This window comes from Colias croceus, chromosome 14 (genome assembly GCF_905220415.1).
Source record: "Colias croceus chromosome 14, ilColCroc2.1".
Classification (NCBI taxonomy): Eukaryota; Metazoa; Arthropoda; class Insecta; order Lepidoptera; family Pieridae; genus Colias; species Colias croceus.
The window spans coordinates 10,394,457-10,410,658 of NC_059550.1; the positions used below are offsets into that span (position 1 = coordinate 10,394,457).

Genomic DNA, 16,202 nt, shown 5'->3' on the forward strand with positions numbered 1-16,202 from the left:
ATATACAATTACCACCTGTGATTACCACATTGTAATTACGATTGTAAATAGCGCCATCTAGTATAAGAACTGTTTCCAAATATTCATAACGCCAATCGTTCTCGTAATATGCTTGCAAATTTATTTTAAATTAATGCGATCTTGGATCTTTTTGTCATTTTTATATTTATTTGTACTGAAATAATAAAATATACAGCTGGAGATAACTTATTTTTTATCATTAGCGACATATCCAAACAAGTATCCAAACAAGGAATTGTCATCTGTCAAGTGTCAAAGTCAAAATCCTAGAAATTGCAGGTTATGTTTTGATCGGGAAATTTTTGAATTGGAATAATATTTATAAATAAAAACTGCGGTCGAGGTAAACGCAAATCTTTTTTTTTTTATCGATAATTGTTTAAATCTTCTTTCCCTAGAAATGTTTTGAAAGTATCGTCTAACTATCTAACCTAACATTTATTTGTTTTAGATGAACTTTTTAAGGAAAGGCATTTCTCTCCTTTCCCTTGGTATAAGAACACAATGCAGCACTTATCAAGGTAAAATTGTATTTATTTTATTTGTCGTAGTCTTAACGTAGTAATCTCACTAATATTGTTTTTGTTTGTTAAGCTAAGTTGGTTAGCTATTTTTGGCATCATATCTTTGAATTTATTTCTGTTTAATAACAAATGATAATTAATTGATAGTAAATTTACTAACCATTAGGGCTAGGTAATTTCATTTTACTAATTCTAATAAGAAAACGCGTTTAAGATGTTGACAAAACTCATTTAAAATTAGTTTATGGGGATACATGTCATGAATGTATCCAAATACACCATAACTGTCTGACTGAAACAAAACATTTCAATTTAATGCAAATATCTAACTATTTAAATCCTATATGAAAATATTGTTTTGTTACATTTGAATATTTAAGACGAGTGAAAGTTTTGCTTGTAATCACAACCTACCTATAACCTGATAATAATTACGTATTATCAATTTGTTGTTGTATACCATAATTCCAGGAATTAAATTTTGTTTTTTATATTATACAATGCAATCAACAACTCAATTTATTTAACCTATGTCACTATGACTAAAAATTTCACTTGTGAATACAATGACACATCATAAATCTAAATCTGTTCAGTGGTTTGGGTGTAAGGAGGTGGCAAAGAAATAAATATAAATCTATACTATAATATTATAAAGGTGAAGAGTTTATTTGTTTGTTTGAATGCGCTAATTTCAGGAACTACTGGTTCGTTTTGAAAATTTCTTTCGGTGTTCAATAGCCCATTTATCGATGTAGGTTATATATCATCTCGCTAAGACAAACAGGGTTAAACCGCGGAGCATAGCTAGTAAATATATACATATGCTTGAAAAACATAACCCTTCTTTTGCAGTTGATTAAAAATTAATGTCATCAAAAGTTATTCCATTGTAAAATATTTATTTATGTCCATCTATTAAATGCCCTCTTGCTAATGTCGGAATTAACAGCATTATTCTTCTTTCTACCAAATTTATATCTGGTTTCTTTTGCAAGTGGAACACTCAGGCAGGCAATTTAAAATTATGTTTTTGTCAATAAGTTTCATACCCAAAATACATAATATTATGTATTTTGTATAAGTTAAACATAGCGTAAAATCTTTGTAATCCACTTCACATAATTTGCCATGGCATGACAATAATTCCTCTTGGTTATACCTATGCTATTTCAGCACCATACATAATTCTCATATAATCCTACTAATATTATAAAAGCGAAATTTTGTATGTATGTGTGTGTGTGTGTTTGTTACTCTTTCACGCAAATTCTACATTCTACTGAACTAATTACAATGAAAATTAGCACACAATATATAGAGGGTAACTTGTATTAACACATAGGATAGGAAATCTAGTTGTTTATATAAACAAATTTCATTTAGTATTTACTGCCACTACTACTACTCCTAAAAATGTATTTTTAACATAACAATGTCACAAGGACTGCCGATAGAAGGAAAATATTATAATTAACACAGAATTTTGGTACCTATTCAAATTTATAATTTCATTGCATGTTGGAGACATGAAGCGATTCCATTATCCCATATTTACCTATTATTATTTTTTCGCATTATTTTTTTTAGTTGTTTGAAAAGTGTTCAATGCAGCTAAAGAAGTTTTAACAACAATAATTTTAGGCAGTCAACAAAATATAATCCCTCTGAAAATAGTTACATACTGCATCATAAAGGGTTAACTAAGTTTCTAGAGCAATACATAACACATTATTACATAGGAAATGTCACATAGTCGATGTGGACATCTGCGCCACTTGTGCAGCTGCTATAACTGCAATCGAAAATATATCTTACCCGTTTGAGATAAGGTCCATTATTGTGTGCGTTTTCGGTAATATTTTTGGGGACACGTCGCGCCCGTCTTTACGTAGAACCCTTCCGTATAGTACGGGATTATGTCCGTTCAATGTTGTAGCATTAGCAAAACAGTTTATTTATTTTTTTTATTTCTATAGCTTTGTTTGTAAAATGAATAACTGTATAGTGAAATCTTACCTTCATTGACTCCCTGATGCGAATACACTTATATGATATTACTAGATTTCCGCCCGCGGCTTCGCCCGCGTTTTCAAAGGAAAACCCGCATAGTTCCTGTTCCCGTGGGATTTCCGGGATAAAACCTATCCTATGTGTTAATCCAAGTTACCCTCTATATATGTGCTAAATTTCATTGTAATCGGATCAGTAGTTTTTACGTGAAAGAGTAACAAACATCCATACTTCCATACTTACAAACTTTCGCCTTTATAATAGTATTGAGATTTTATTAATAAGTTAGATACCACTCATTGACAAAAATGTTTTGAAAATGTGCCACAATTCTCTGGAGAATTATACAGGGTTATTTGTAAAACACCGGCAACCTCGCAGGACAAGATAGCTAACATCATAAGTAACCACATTTGATCTACGACTTTTGGCATAACGCAATAAATTATTTTTAAATGATTTTTTAAGCTTTTATTGTACTCTCCTAACATTTGTAAGTCTATGTTCTATTCATTATTGAAAGGACGACGCGACGCCCCCTTTCCCCTCCCGTTCGCTTCTTGTTTACGTAATTTTTGGAATGCGCGTAGAGTTTATAATATTCAAATAGAAAATTAAATGAATATTTATTTTTGTATGAAAATAAAATCTAACAAATTATCAAAAGTCGTAGAACAAATATTGTTACTTATTATGTTAGCTATCTTGTCCTTCGAGGTTGCTGGTGTTTTACAAGTAACCCTGTATATTAAATACGTACCTTCTTGTTAATCAAAAGTCAAAACTATCTTAATTTCTCTAGTTTTTCTGCTACCGGTACCTCCAAATAAGGGTTGCGAGTGTCGCAAGGGTGCATGAGTCAGCAACTGACCAGAGTCCGGTAATCCCGTCCACACCTCACTGTGCATATTGTGCTATTTTAGATGTGGAGCACCTTTTTTGTTTTGCAATTTAAGCAAAAATGTATATGGATGTCAAATTTCTGTATAATTCGATCAGCCTTGCCTTTACTTGAAAGAAATATGGTATTTACCGCCATTATGTATAATATTTGTATTACCGTCGTTAAATTCATATTCGTAAATAAGTTTGATTTTATGTTTCTTGCATACTCTTATTATTGTTTTAAACAATAACAAACGAAACACAAACATCGTCTAAAAAGCTGCGTTATATTTTACGTATCTATCCATTCACAATTCTGAACCAAATGTGTCGCACCTCTGCTCCAAGAGTGATTTGCAGATTGGACGACGATTTCATTCAGAGTACCTACTACCTACCCTCGTTCCGACAAAAGTCGTCCTTGTGACAGGACTCAATAGCACCCGCTCTAATTGAAGACCCTGATATCTCCATAATATCAAATCTGTCAATTTGTGGTAAACGGAGATGATAGTGAATACTATGGCTTCAATGGGTCACTATTGCACTTTTGGAATTGATAGTTTAAATGTACTTTGATGTGAAATGTATATTCTTTACAATAGATTCTTGTAAAGTGGATGATGACTTGTAAGTTGGAGCTGACCACTGAAAACGTTTTGTGGTAACATTACTACTAATAAAAGACTCTTTTGTTAGTGTATTTAAATCAATATTATGTGGACAGCTAATTTTATATAATCATCGGTATTGCTCTGTTTCTAAAATAACAATATTCAAATTACTCCAATAATATTTGATTCATTAACTTTACAATCTCCCACACTAACTGCTTAGTAGCCATTATTTATAATTCGCATTTCAATAATATTTATGATAGGGTTACGCCAAACGAACAAATCGTATTGTTTAATAAACACTTTCCATTAAACAAATACTTGACTATACACTGAAAAATGAAAACACAGCCCTACAAAAATAACGGGTTGACGTAAAGAGTTTGTACACTGCGGTGCATGCGTGGGAGTTTAATGTATCAAACTTTCTCATAGATCTGACCATTGTGGATCAGATTTTTTTGTAAGGAAGTACGGCCAATAATACGTATAGTTTGAGTGCGTTTTAGCGAATACCTATGTTTGTGGGCGGATTTGTAAATAGTATTGTTTATTTGTGTGGTCCTGTTTGATATTCGATTTGAAATGTAACTGTACGTTTTGATAGATCGTTTATGTATGTGTATAGATTCCGTTTCATAAACCTATCGTATTTATGAAACGGAGCGGAATTTTATTTTCTATAACTTTAAAAATAACAATTTCTCTATTGCATTTAAACGCTTCCTTAAAAACAATTTTTCGATGAATTGAAAATTCGTTTTAGTAAAGAATGTAAGTATAATAATTTGTAGCATTACAATCAGGTATAAAGGCAATATATAAGTTATTTTAAGAAATGCTTCGAATAAAAGATTAAAGTGGAGATAAACATTCCTAAATTCAACTAAGATTAAAACTTTCATCCCAGTTATTTTTTCATTTACGCCGCAAAATAGACGTGTGCCCGATATAAGAAAAAAATTTTATTAATATTTGACCAAATGGAAGTTTGTTGAATATATTGTCCAGTGTGATGTCTATTTCAATCCTTTGCTCTAATTCCACCTTCCGAGAATGAAAAATTACTATTGCAATTCATTTTGGGATTACATGTGCAGTTTGGGCCCATCATTGTGGTGAATGACTGATTTTTTTCGTTGACAATTGCGAAAAAGATTTGGTATTATCTGATAAAGTTGCATTCTGAGTGCTATTTACTTATACAAATATGATTTACAACTTTCTGGGAAGACACAATGCTCCCGTAGATGCAGCTCAACTCTTGCCTATTATTTTTTTGGTACGGGGTTTTTTTGCACACAAGTGTAACGAGAGTGAGGCTTGTAGGGTTGTCTCTGTGAATAAATATATCCGAAAAGGATAGTATTGCGTCTAGATATTCTGATTATTGATTCATTAGATTAAAAGTACTAGAGTTAAGTATTTGTAGGTGAATGATACAAACGTTTATGAAAATAAATTTTGTTTAGCATTAAAAATAGCAAATATTAGAAAAATAAGTAGTTATTAACAAATATCCTCATTGGATCCGTGTAATAACTTGTTAATATTAAATTTTCACGCATATCACATTTCACGTAAGTTTTATTTAATTATTACCATTGCAATTTAACTGCAAATTGTAAACCCTGAATATGACAGTAGATAATTTCAAAACTGTGTCCGTCATCTGCGGACAATGCCCACTATTAACGGATTATAATCCGCAAAAAGAGCAGGTACAGTTTGGCGTTGAGTAACCGCCACGAGCGGTAGCGTTTTGATACTTTACAGTTTATGACGTGGCTAATAAAATGCGTTTTAAGCGGATTATAAAGTGCTTTTTCTGAGACTTGCCAATTGCTGGTTTAGTACAAAAATCATAAATATAAGAGGATCAATAATAAAAGAATCCCGTTTTTTAAGTTGAAATAGAATTTTATATTTAAGGTACCTTCGCCATTTTAATTTTTAATCTTAAATTTAGTCCTTATAATTGTTCATATCTGTAATCCTTTTAACGATTCACACAGCCAAACTTTAACAGATTGCGACGATCATTTTACATAATATAATTTTATATTATCAACAGCATTAAGCTCATACCTTGATCCCTACTAAAATATTTGCGCTAGGCAGATGCAAAGTTGTCAATCCCAGGAGACAGCAGGGGATTATCTGCAACAATAACACTGACGTGACTGGCCAGTGGCCGAGCGTGTGTTATTTTAGCCAGCAAATATGTCTGAAACGTGTCCCTGGAACGCTGGAAGTGATATAAGGATATGTTTTGGTTCCCTGGTAGCTGACTGTTTGCGTTGCGGCTTAGAATTGTGGTAAAGAAATGCTAAGCTATAGTCATAAAATAATTACTTCCATTTGTTGAACCATTATATTCATCTTACTAGATCAAGCAGAATTCGTGCACTTAAACCATGCGTAGTCTTGCCATATGGACATTTAAATCTAATAAACGTTAATATTTTTTCCAATGGTAGGAGATTAGTATCAAAACCAAACTAAGTCGTTAATCGTTATTTAAATAAAACAGTCAGCCTGAGAATCAACATCAATATCTGTATCTACAGTTAGCTATCTCGCCAGTTTCAGAACAGCACGAATATCACACTAGTTTTATTTCTTCTTCTTATTATGGTTAGAGTATAAATTAAAAAGTTTGTTGCTAAAATCAACCTTACATTAAGTTTAAATTCCAACTTCCAGTATTAGGTACTCTTAGAAGAGAGGTTAATGTGTTGATGTCAAAGCCACATAAGTTTCTAGGTGCACTTTTACTTTGTTCTGTCCACAACATAAGGTGTGCATGTACCGCTACTCTCATCAATAAATCGATAAAGGTGTGATCACTGATCACACAGCACCTTTCATGCCAAGACCACACTTGGTGCAGACCGTATCGAATGGACCCGAATGTGTCAATCATAGTACCGCTATCGAATTTGCGGGAAATGTAGCTGTGTGAATTGCAAAATTTGCGGATTTTGCATGGGAATCACCCTTTGTTGTGCATATGTGATAGATTTGTCAAGGGGTTTTTATCAAATAGCTTTTTCATGTGAGTTCATTTTATTTTGGAATACAAAGAAGACGTCACTGTAATTTAGAGTATTTTTAAAAGGTTTATTAAAGTTAATACAGCCATATAAGATATGAGTGAATTCATACGACATATTTTAATTTGATTAAAACTGTTGGTCTAGAAATATTTAAGAGCAAAGATGCAAAATATTTGGTTATACAAAATGTTATCGGTCTCCTATTACATATTGAATAATGGACGTTCCACAATTTTGAATACAAGAAGAAGCTTTGAATAAAGTGTGAAATTCCCCAAAATTTACCTCTAATAGAAATGGTACACATCTTACAATTTATTCACGAAAAGTCTGCTTTTGTATGCGGAAGATAAACCCTTTCATTTGCAGCTTAATCCCTGCTCTACAATTGAAACAATCACCAGAACGCCTCCTATACAGTTGTTACAAAATTCAGGCTCTGAAGATAAAACATTTTATACCTTACTCACCTGTAATAAGATTTAAGGTACCTCTCGAGGTAGATAATCCGCGAAGTGGCGTGTTAGCACCTGCCTATTCATACATAACGGTGAAGTGTTTGTCCTTTTGTCATAAACAATATGAAATAATGAAAAATAATAACTGTTCCTAATCCACTAAATAAAAGGCTTGGATGTCTAGCCAAGCCATATGTTCTATATTGTCGTACTTTGTTAATGTGAATAGGATAACCTAGGATTTTCAAAAGCAATAACTAGCCTAACTTACGCCTGCAAAAAATACCTAATGGTAGATAAATTCCAGTCACGTGTGCACACGTGTATTTTTTTAACAATTACAATTATGATTTTCAGCAATAACTCAGGCCGCCACAACAGCCAGTCAGCCAGCAGTAAGCCAAGGTTTAATCTCGAGGGCCATGGCGTCCCTCGCGCAAATGCACAAGACGGGACCTCACATCAAATATAGGAAATCTAGAAACCCTCTGCTAGGAAATCCTTTTGCCAAGGTAATATATACGAAAAGAAGTAATCTAAAAGAATGTTGGACGTAGGTAATGTCTTCGTGGTTTATTTAGTTATTTAAAAGTAGGCACATTAATCTTACGACTATTATAAGCAGGATAGTTTGTGATCAGCTCAATACTTCACGCAAAAGCGTGTCATAAGAATTAAATTATTTTGCATAATATAGATTAAAAACTGCGGATTGGTGTTTGTTTAAATAAAGCAGTGTTTATGTATTTAGGTACTTATCGGTTTAAAGTGATGTCAGCTCTATGTTATTTTACCGAACCTACTGATCCGATTGTCCCGAAATTTTAAGTACCTACCTACTTACTACTTACAGATAGATTTTTGCATGTTTATTTATTAATTTTGTACATAACAGTTGTTATTTTTATAACTTTCAATTTTATAGAAACAACTGGATTTTAAACATTAACGTATGGCAGATACATTTTATACCTACTAGAATAACACTTTAACGTACATTAATTGTAATTACAATTGCAACTTAACCGTTCCAGGTATATTAATTGTAATTACAATCGCGACTTTACCATTCCAGGGATATTAATTGTAATTACAATCGCGACTTTACCATTCCAGGGATATTAATTGTAATTACAATCGCGACTTTACCATTCCAGGGATACTAATTGTAATTACAATCGCGACTTTACCATTCCAGGGATATTAATTGTAATTACAATCGCGACTTTACCATTCCAGGGATATTAATTGTAATTACAATCGTGACTTTACCATTCCAGGGATACTAATTGTAATTACAATTGCAACTTAACCGTTCCAGGGATATTAATTGTAATTACAATCGCGACTTTACCATTCCAGGGATATTAATTGTAATTACAATTGCAACTTAACCATTCCAGGGTGTAGTACTAAAGACGCTAATAAAGAAGCCAAAGAAGCCGAACTCAGCGAACCGCAAGTGTGTGCTCGTGCGCCTCTCGAACGGCAAAGAGATGGTCGCGTACGTGCCCGGCATTGGGCACAACTTGCAGGAGCATAACATCGTGCTCGTTAGGGTTGGACGGTGAGTTTTAGTTATTTATCGATTAATAAAGTAACTTTTAGGGTTTTGTATTGAGAAGAAATCGAGTATTAAAAGAAGTTGTGTATCCAACAGACTAGAAATGAAGTCGATCGAACCGTTTTCTAGGTCTTAATGGTGTTTCATGTTTGTTTTAACTAATTATTCTTATAGCTTAGCCTATGCAAATTGTGTTTTACTTACTATAGATATAAATATTATCACTATCACAATTTAAAACAAACTTTGTAAATTTTCTACAAGCGGTGAAGTCGCGCGCGGAAAGCTCGTAATATTTAATAACTATAACTAATGGAAGGGTCCATTTTTAATCATTCTATCAGCTTTAAATGAAACATGAAGGCAATTTAGAAATACTTAATTATTATTATAGACTTTAAAGAAATAATTTTGCAAACTAGTCGGACTCTTTTTTCGTTATTTATTGAAGTGAAACTTCTTTATCGGGGTAGGAAAAAAATTTAGTGTAATATTTTTTCGTTACGCGTGACATTTTTCCGTTAAGCGCCATCTTTTTCTTATCCCTACCACGCGTGATTCGACCATATTTCTGTAAAGTATAGTAAATTATATTTTTGAAAAATAAGGTCATAAAGAAGTTTCACTTCTTACGTGTGTACACGCACACATTTTTTTTTTTTTTTTTTTATATGAAAGAAGGCAAACGAGCATGTGGATCGCCTGATGGAGGATGGATTTTTTGTTTATACTTTACACTTATAGAAATCGTCTATCGATATAATTATCTTTCTACTAAACCTTTTGTTATTATATTTCATTAATTTCCTAATTTATTCGTTTTCAGTGTAAAAGATTGTCCCGGAGTGAAACTAAAGTGCGTGCGCGGGAAGTACGATCTGCCGCACGTGATCAAGCAGAAGGTGTAATGTAGTTGTCTAGTTTTGTATGTAGTTCAATATATTAGTTTAAGATTATGCTTTGTTTTACTGGAAATACCTTTACAATTATAGTTGCCTTAAAATATAACAATAACATTTAAATTGATGATACACCAAGTTATTATAAACGTGTTGAGTCAATATATTACAGAGTTCCTATGACTACCTTCCGATTCCATCATCAAATCAGCTCTATGCCATGATAATGTTTCATCTCGCTATCCAATTTACATACGAATACAAAATTTCAGCTCAATCCGTTACTGGGAAGTGAATTAAAGTTACTTGCTACATTTCAAATAAGTCATCAAGTACAGACAAAAATGCTCATAAAATAAAAACTACTGGGCCTATCCGAATAAAATGTTTATGGGACTAATTCGACACCATCCCGCATCGAACAAAGAAAGAACCACGTAAATCGGTTCAGAAACCTCGGAGTAATCGGTGTACATACATAAAAAAAAATTATACCGGCCGAATTGATAACCTCCTCCTTTTTTTTTGAAGTCGGTTAATAACGTGTTATAACAATAATATAGTTATAAAAATAATCTACATTCCAAATTCACCATAAGTACGTTGTAGGTACTATTATAATATATTCTGTGACATAAGTCCGTTGCTTTTTTTTGCTGACACTTGTGAACTGATAAATTTATATTTATTCATTTATTTTATATTTATTTTATATTTATTCAATAAATAAATACTACGTAAATTAAAACTAAGAAATTTTGCACAAAAGGCCCTATAGTGCTCTATAAATCTATTATTTAAAGAATGAAACAAATACATTTCACACGGCACATCAATTGCATAACAAAAATACATAAACGTACAAAGAACTAACAATGTATGTATTTATTGTATCACCATTGGTTGCGTTTGCGCAAGCCGCGCCCATTTTACAAAACAGGGGTGAAACTTTATAACCCACATAAAACTTACAGTAGTGAAAATGCTTCTGAACTTTTTATGGATTTTATATTGCCCTGTTTTTTGCAGTTTTTAAGTCATTCTTTTGGGATTTTTTAGTTATAAAATAATCATACTTAGCTTGTTATTATAAACATTAATAAAGAACCTAATCTTTTTTAAGTATGAGGTTTTGCGTTGTTTATGTTACAATCTCTTCTAATGTCTGTTTTAAATATTCGTTAAAATATTTTGCATCCATTTACACGATGCTATATAATAGGCACGACTATCTTGTATGTTATATAAGACGTCTAGAGATAAACCTTATTTGCAAGTTTGCAGATACATAGCTCAGAACCAAATACATATAAAGACAACATCTATTTGTGTTTTTTTTTCTAAATACCATATTTTTATTGAAACATAATCAATTTTTATATGGTCATAGCTTGGCAAAAATTTAAAAATACTATTGACCCACAATATTAACTCAAAATATAAAAAAATAGTAGGTACTTGCTTAAACTTTTTGGTGTATTCAATTAATCACGTAATAAGTTTTTTTAACGTTTAGCCACAGTTTAGCTTAAACGTGGTGGTCCAAAAGTTTTAACATATTTCTGGTACATTAGTCTTCAATACTTTAAAATGAAGACCACCGTGACACTCCTGTACTATTGTTGCGTCACAAGGGATTACTTGTCGCAAGGATAATCGCTTTTTTCTTTTAAAACTATTGTTAATTTGATAATCTCCTACTTTTTGAAATTAACGGTAAAGTTGGATTTTAATTTTATTGATATATTGTTGCATTTAGTTCACAAAAAAATAATATTTAGGTACTTTAAATAATAGGTCTAACTGAAATTCAAATCTTCAACATTTCATTGCATAACTAAATCTTTTAATTATTTATCAAAAGAAGGTTTAATTTAACGAAAATTAAATGAACTACTTGACTATAAAAGGTTAACACCTTTTATAGCTCTAGTATGTCCTATTTCATTTAATATTTTTTAACAGATTAATAATCTCATATACTTTAGAAGTTTATTGAATGATTATAATAAAAGTTTGGGGTAAGAATTAAAAGATAATATTTTATAAAAATATCATATAATTTAAGTTTCTTACAAGCTAATGCAGTCTGTCATTAAACTAAGTTTACAATAAATAATCTTATACACAAAATTGCACGCGAAATATTATACAATAATACAGCTTAACCTAAATTTTATATAATCCTAACAAATACAAGGTTGCTGACATCTACTGCAAGCTCTTGAAGCCAATTGACTCTTCAATTTGGCGACTTCGTTCTTCAGATATGTCACTTTTAGCGCCAAATGGATTTCTCGAAGCTTCCTTCTGTCTCTGCTCTGTTTCGCCGCGTAATTGTTCCTTTCCCTTTGCTTTCTGTACGAATCGTCAGCGTTTTGGCTGGTTTGTACTGCGCGGCGCATTCTCGGGTTGTTTCCGAGTAAAGTTCCGCCATTTTTTTCCGCCATAGCTCGTAATGCATCTCTTTCGAAGGCCTGGAAGTCTGGGTCGTCGGACAGCGAGTCTACATCCATCATGTAGCTAGGTCGCTTCCTTTCGTTCACGGACACTGGGGAGTCAGGAGGAGAGATCATTCCTGAACGTAAAGGCGGGCTCGTAGGTATCGGAGCAAAGCTGGAACAGCTCGATAATGGTGACGTTTCCGGCACTGGCACATACATTGGGTAATAACTGTTGTAATACGGCACACATTCACTTTTGTACTTCGTGGATAGATCGAGGGCTGTGTCCTCAGCGTAGGGCGTCCAAAGGGCCATTATGGTGTAATTTGTTGACTGTTCGAGGGTTGTCAAGTGACTAATGCTCGTGGACATGCTCACGCGCTTTTTGTAGGAAAGGGGCGGGGCTTGGGGTGCGCACCCCAGGGGAAGGGTTGTTTACCTGCAGTAACGGGACCGACGCGTGACAATGTATTGTTTATTGCGGTTCCCGGTTGCGATATTTTTGTTATTGGTGTGAATTATTGTTGTTCAATGTGGGCTATTGTGTAGGATCTGAAATATTTTATCATAAGAAGATTATATTTTTAGTTGTCTAGAATTTAAATTTGTAGGAGATAAATTATTAAAATTATATGAAACATTTGACTAACTCTTCATATTATAACCTATAGGTAGGTACCTAATATTATGATGTACCAATTGAAAATCTGTTGAAGGAAATATTCACTTCTGGGTTGTAATAACTTTAAATAAATATTATGTTTTTGATGAATTAATTATTTACGCCTTTCTTTAATTGCACGCCGTAATAAAAATTATTTACTATCAATAATTATACCTAGAAATTAAAACAAGTTAAGAATTGTTTACCAAAATATCCAATATCTAATCATTTAATCTTGTTTTTGCATCCACAGCGTAAATAAGAAGTCATTAAGTAATATGTTTTGATTATAATCTGTCTTGTACAAAACACGCTTAACTTATGTTTACAAACATACCACCATGATTAATTATGTTTACAGAAGGTAATGATGCGTAAAAAATAATAAATCATCGTGTTTTATTTTAATAATTATTTTTTAATTTATTACAGTAAAGTTTTATTTGCTACCTTAAAATGGATAGAAATTGTATATAATTTGTCTGTAGCATATCTACCTACCTACCTACCTACGTGTTATAAAAAAATGTAATCTGTCTTTAATTAGGTACTTTTTTTAAGACAATAACAAATTATTGTTTTCAATGCGTATCAATGTATATTTTTTAAGCTTTATAAACCAACGAAAAAAGATTTAAGTACATACAGTATTTATGTAAGACGTTTGAACGACATTAGAAATTAATTTTGTTTGTAAGCATGTGTGTGTGTGTGTGTGTGTGTGTGTTTGTTACACTTTCACGCAAATACTACTGAACCGATGACAATGAAATTAAGCGCACATATACCTAGAGTGTAACTTGGATTAACACGTAGGATAGGTTTTATCCCGGAAATCCCACGGGAACGGGAACTATGCGAGTTTTTCTTTGAAAACGCGGGTGAAACCGCGGGCGGAAAGCTAGTGTAGGATATAGTTAGTTGCTATGAAATAATAGAATTTTTGTTCTCGTCTCTCTTAAAATTTCGAATTGACTTTTATGGTTATTAATTAGCAGCAAAATTTAAAAGTAAAAAGTACTACCGGCTTTCTTCCTGAGTACCTAATAATATAATGCATACAATAATTGGAAACACCATTTGGTCAAACTATTAGCCGCTATGAACGCATTGAGATCCGTCCGAGCGAAAAGGCGGGAACAACTGTCGTTTTACTTCCGTATATATTTTGACAAGAGTTTTTTGAAACCTTTGGGATTTCAAGGATTTAATTCTTGGATAAATTTTAAGTTAAGATATAACCTAACTACCTAATGGATTTGTAAAAAAAAAAATCGATTCTTCATTCTGTAACTACGTAGGTACATATGCATAGCATTTATAATAATTTTTGTAATACGCCTTTGCTTCGCTATAATAATATCAAGTTTTTGTCACAGATTTTACTGTACTTATACCTGTCGTGGCCATATCGTAGATTTGCTCATTTCATGAAATGGCCAACATAGTTTGATCAGATCGTTAAATCGTCAACGTTTCACGATTTGGTCATCGACATTTGGCCAGATCGTATAAAATATAGGTTAGGTTAGGTTAGGTTAGACTTTAATAAACAACGCACGAGCCGAGCGAGCAAAGCGAGCGTGCCGCGGCAGCGGCCGGCGAGTGCCAGAAGCGAATCACTTTTTAAAAAAGAAACAAAAATGGTCGCATTTCGTGAAATGGCCATCCACGTTTGGCCAGATCGACGATCTGGCCAAATCGTGAAACGTTGACGATTTAACGATCTGGCCAGAGTAAATTGGCCATTTCATGAAATGAGCAAATCTACGATATGGCCACGACATACCTATTATATAAGGTAAGTTAATACCTATAAACTGACAAACTAAATAGGTACCTAAACATATTAAGATAATATGTAAATGAAGGTATAGCCGGATAGGTATTTGTTTTTAAATAAATATCCATATCTAGAACACTGAACAACTAAAACATCAAAAGCCTACAAAAATATATTTAATCCCCAAAACCCCAATTATAAAATGAGATTTAATGCCTCAACCTGTATTCCAAATATTTCTAGAAATCTAAAGAAGGATTTAACTCATACAATAATCCTGAGCTATACGGGAAGACTGTTATTCGACTGCGCAAATTTTATTGCTCATAGACAATAGAAAATGGCGGCACGCGTCTACAGATTATTAAAAGTAGAAGATTACGTCGGCGGGAAATTGGGTAAAGATGTTTAATTTAATCTTTTTATTGATTCTGGAAACGGGTGGAATCAATAAAAAGATTATGAAGGATTTAAAATAATAATAGTAAGTAAGTAGTTAGATACCTAAGACTGAGTATACGGGAGTAATATAACTTTGGATATTTAAATTTCTAAAACCAGCTTTAGATAAATAATAATTTAACGATAATGTTGTTTCATTGTAGAACACATACGTCTATTATTTGAAGAATGCCTTCCGTAAATCCACATAACTTTAGTCTATGCTTGTTATAGTTTAGACTGACAATATCGAAGAGAGATAGGTACCTACATTTTACAAAAATTATCTTTACTGAAATTTAAATTTTTTGGTTTCAAAATGAAAAATGTTTAAACGGCGCCATTTGCGTGTTATTTTTTTTTTTAATTCGACGCAACGACCGGCAATGATTTGCAAAAGTCGTCGCCATTCAATGAAAGGGACATTGTAAGGAATTAGGATCTCAGAGAAATTTCGTCACAGTAACTGTACAATATGCAAATGGTTTGTCTCAAGGGATTAAGATAAAAGGGTGTCTGTTTGCTGGCCATTGCAAACATTTTCTGAGAACATCAGTAACGGGCTGTTTGCGTTCTTAAAACTAAACCTCGGGGGATATGTCAACATGTAGCGGTAAAGATGGCGGGATTCATGAAATTTTATACTGTTGACTGTTTTCATTATAAACAGCGCATTGCAATTTTTTCACGCTGTTTAGTGTAACGTTGATGGATGTTTTTGTTAGTTACTTACTTTTAAAATTGATAACAAAATGTGTGTTTCCACATTTTAGGAACGCGCTAATGCTTTTTTTCTTATTTTACATGGTAATGTAATGGTAGTTACCTAC

General features: G+C 32.6%; 2 protein-coding genes across 2 annotated transcripts; one reads left to right on the plus strand and one right to left on the minus strand.

The window, feature by feature from the left end:
* Positions 1–264: 264 nt before the first annotated feature.
* Positions 265–10,097, plus strand: LOC123697162 (40S ribosomal protein S12, mitochondrial). Its single transcript, XM_045643585.1, has 5 exons — positions 265–364; positions 473–542; positions 7,935–8,089; positions 8,981–9,144; positions 9,968–10,097. The coding sequence occupies exons 2-5, from the start codon at positions 473–475 to the stop codon at positions 10,047–10,049; spliced, it is 471 nt and encodes a 156-aa protein (XP_045499541.1). The 5' UTR covers positions 265–364; the 3' UTR covers positions 10,050–10,097.
* Positions 10,098–12,226: 2,129 nt separating this feature from the next.
* LOC123697156 (thyrotroph embryonic factor-like) lies at positions 12,227–12,799 on the minus strand. Its single transcript, XM_045643580.1, has one exon. It carries the CDS (start codon positions 12,797–12,799, stop codon positions 12,227–12,229), a length of 573 nt encoding a protein of 190 aa, XP_045499536.1.
* Positions 12,800–16,202: the final 3,403 nt, after the last annotated feature.

Excerpts from the sequence above, each read along its gene's own strand:
- LOC123697156 (XM_045643580.1), bottom strand. The coding sequence starts at position 12,799 with ATGGCCCTTTGGACGCCCTACGCTGAGGACACAGCCCTCGATCTATCC.
- LOC123697162 (XM_045643585.1), top strand. The coding sequence starts at position 473 with ATGAACTTTTTAAGGAAAGGCATTTCTCTCCTTTCCCTTGGTATAAGA. Across the intron at positions 543-7,934 it reads ACAATGCAGCACTTATCAAG|CAATAACTCAGGCCGCCACA; the intron begins GTAAAATTGTAT and ends TATGATTTTCAG. Across the intron at positions 9,145-9,967 it reads GTGCTCGTTAGGGTTGGACG|TGTAAAAGATTGTCCCGGAG; the intron begins GTGAGTTTTAGT and ends ATTCGTTTTCAG.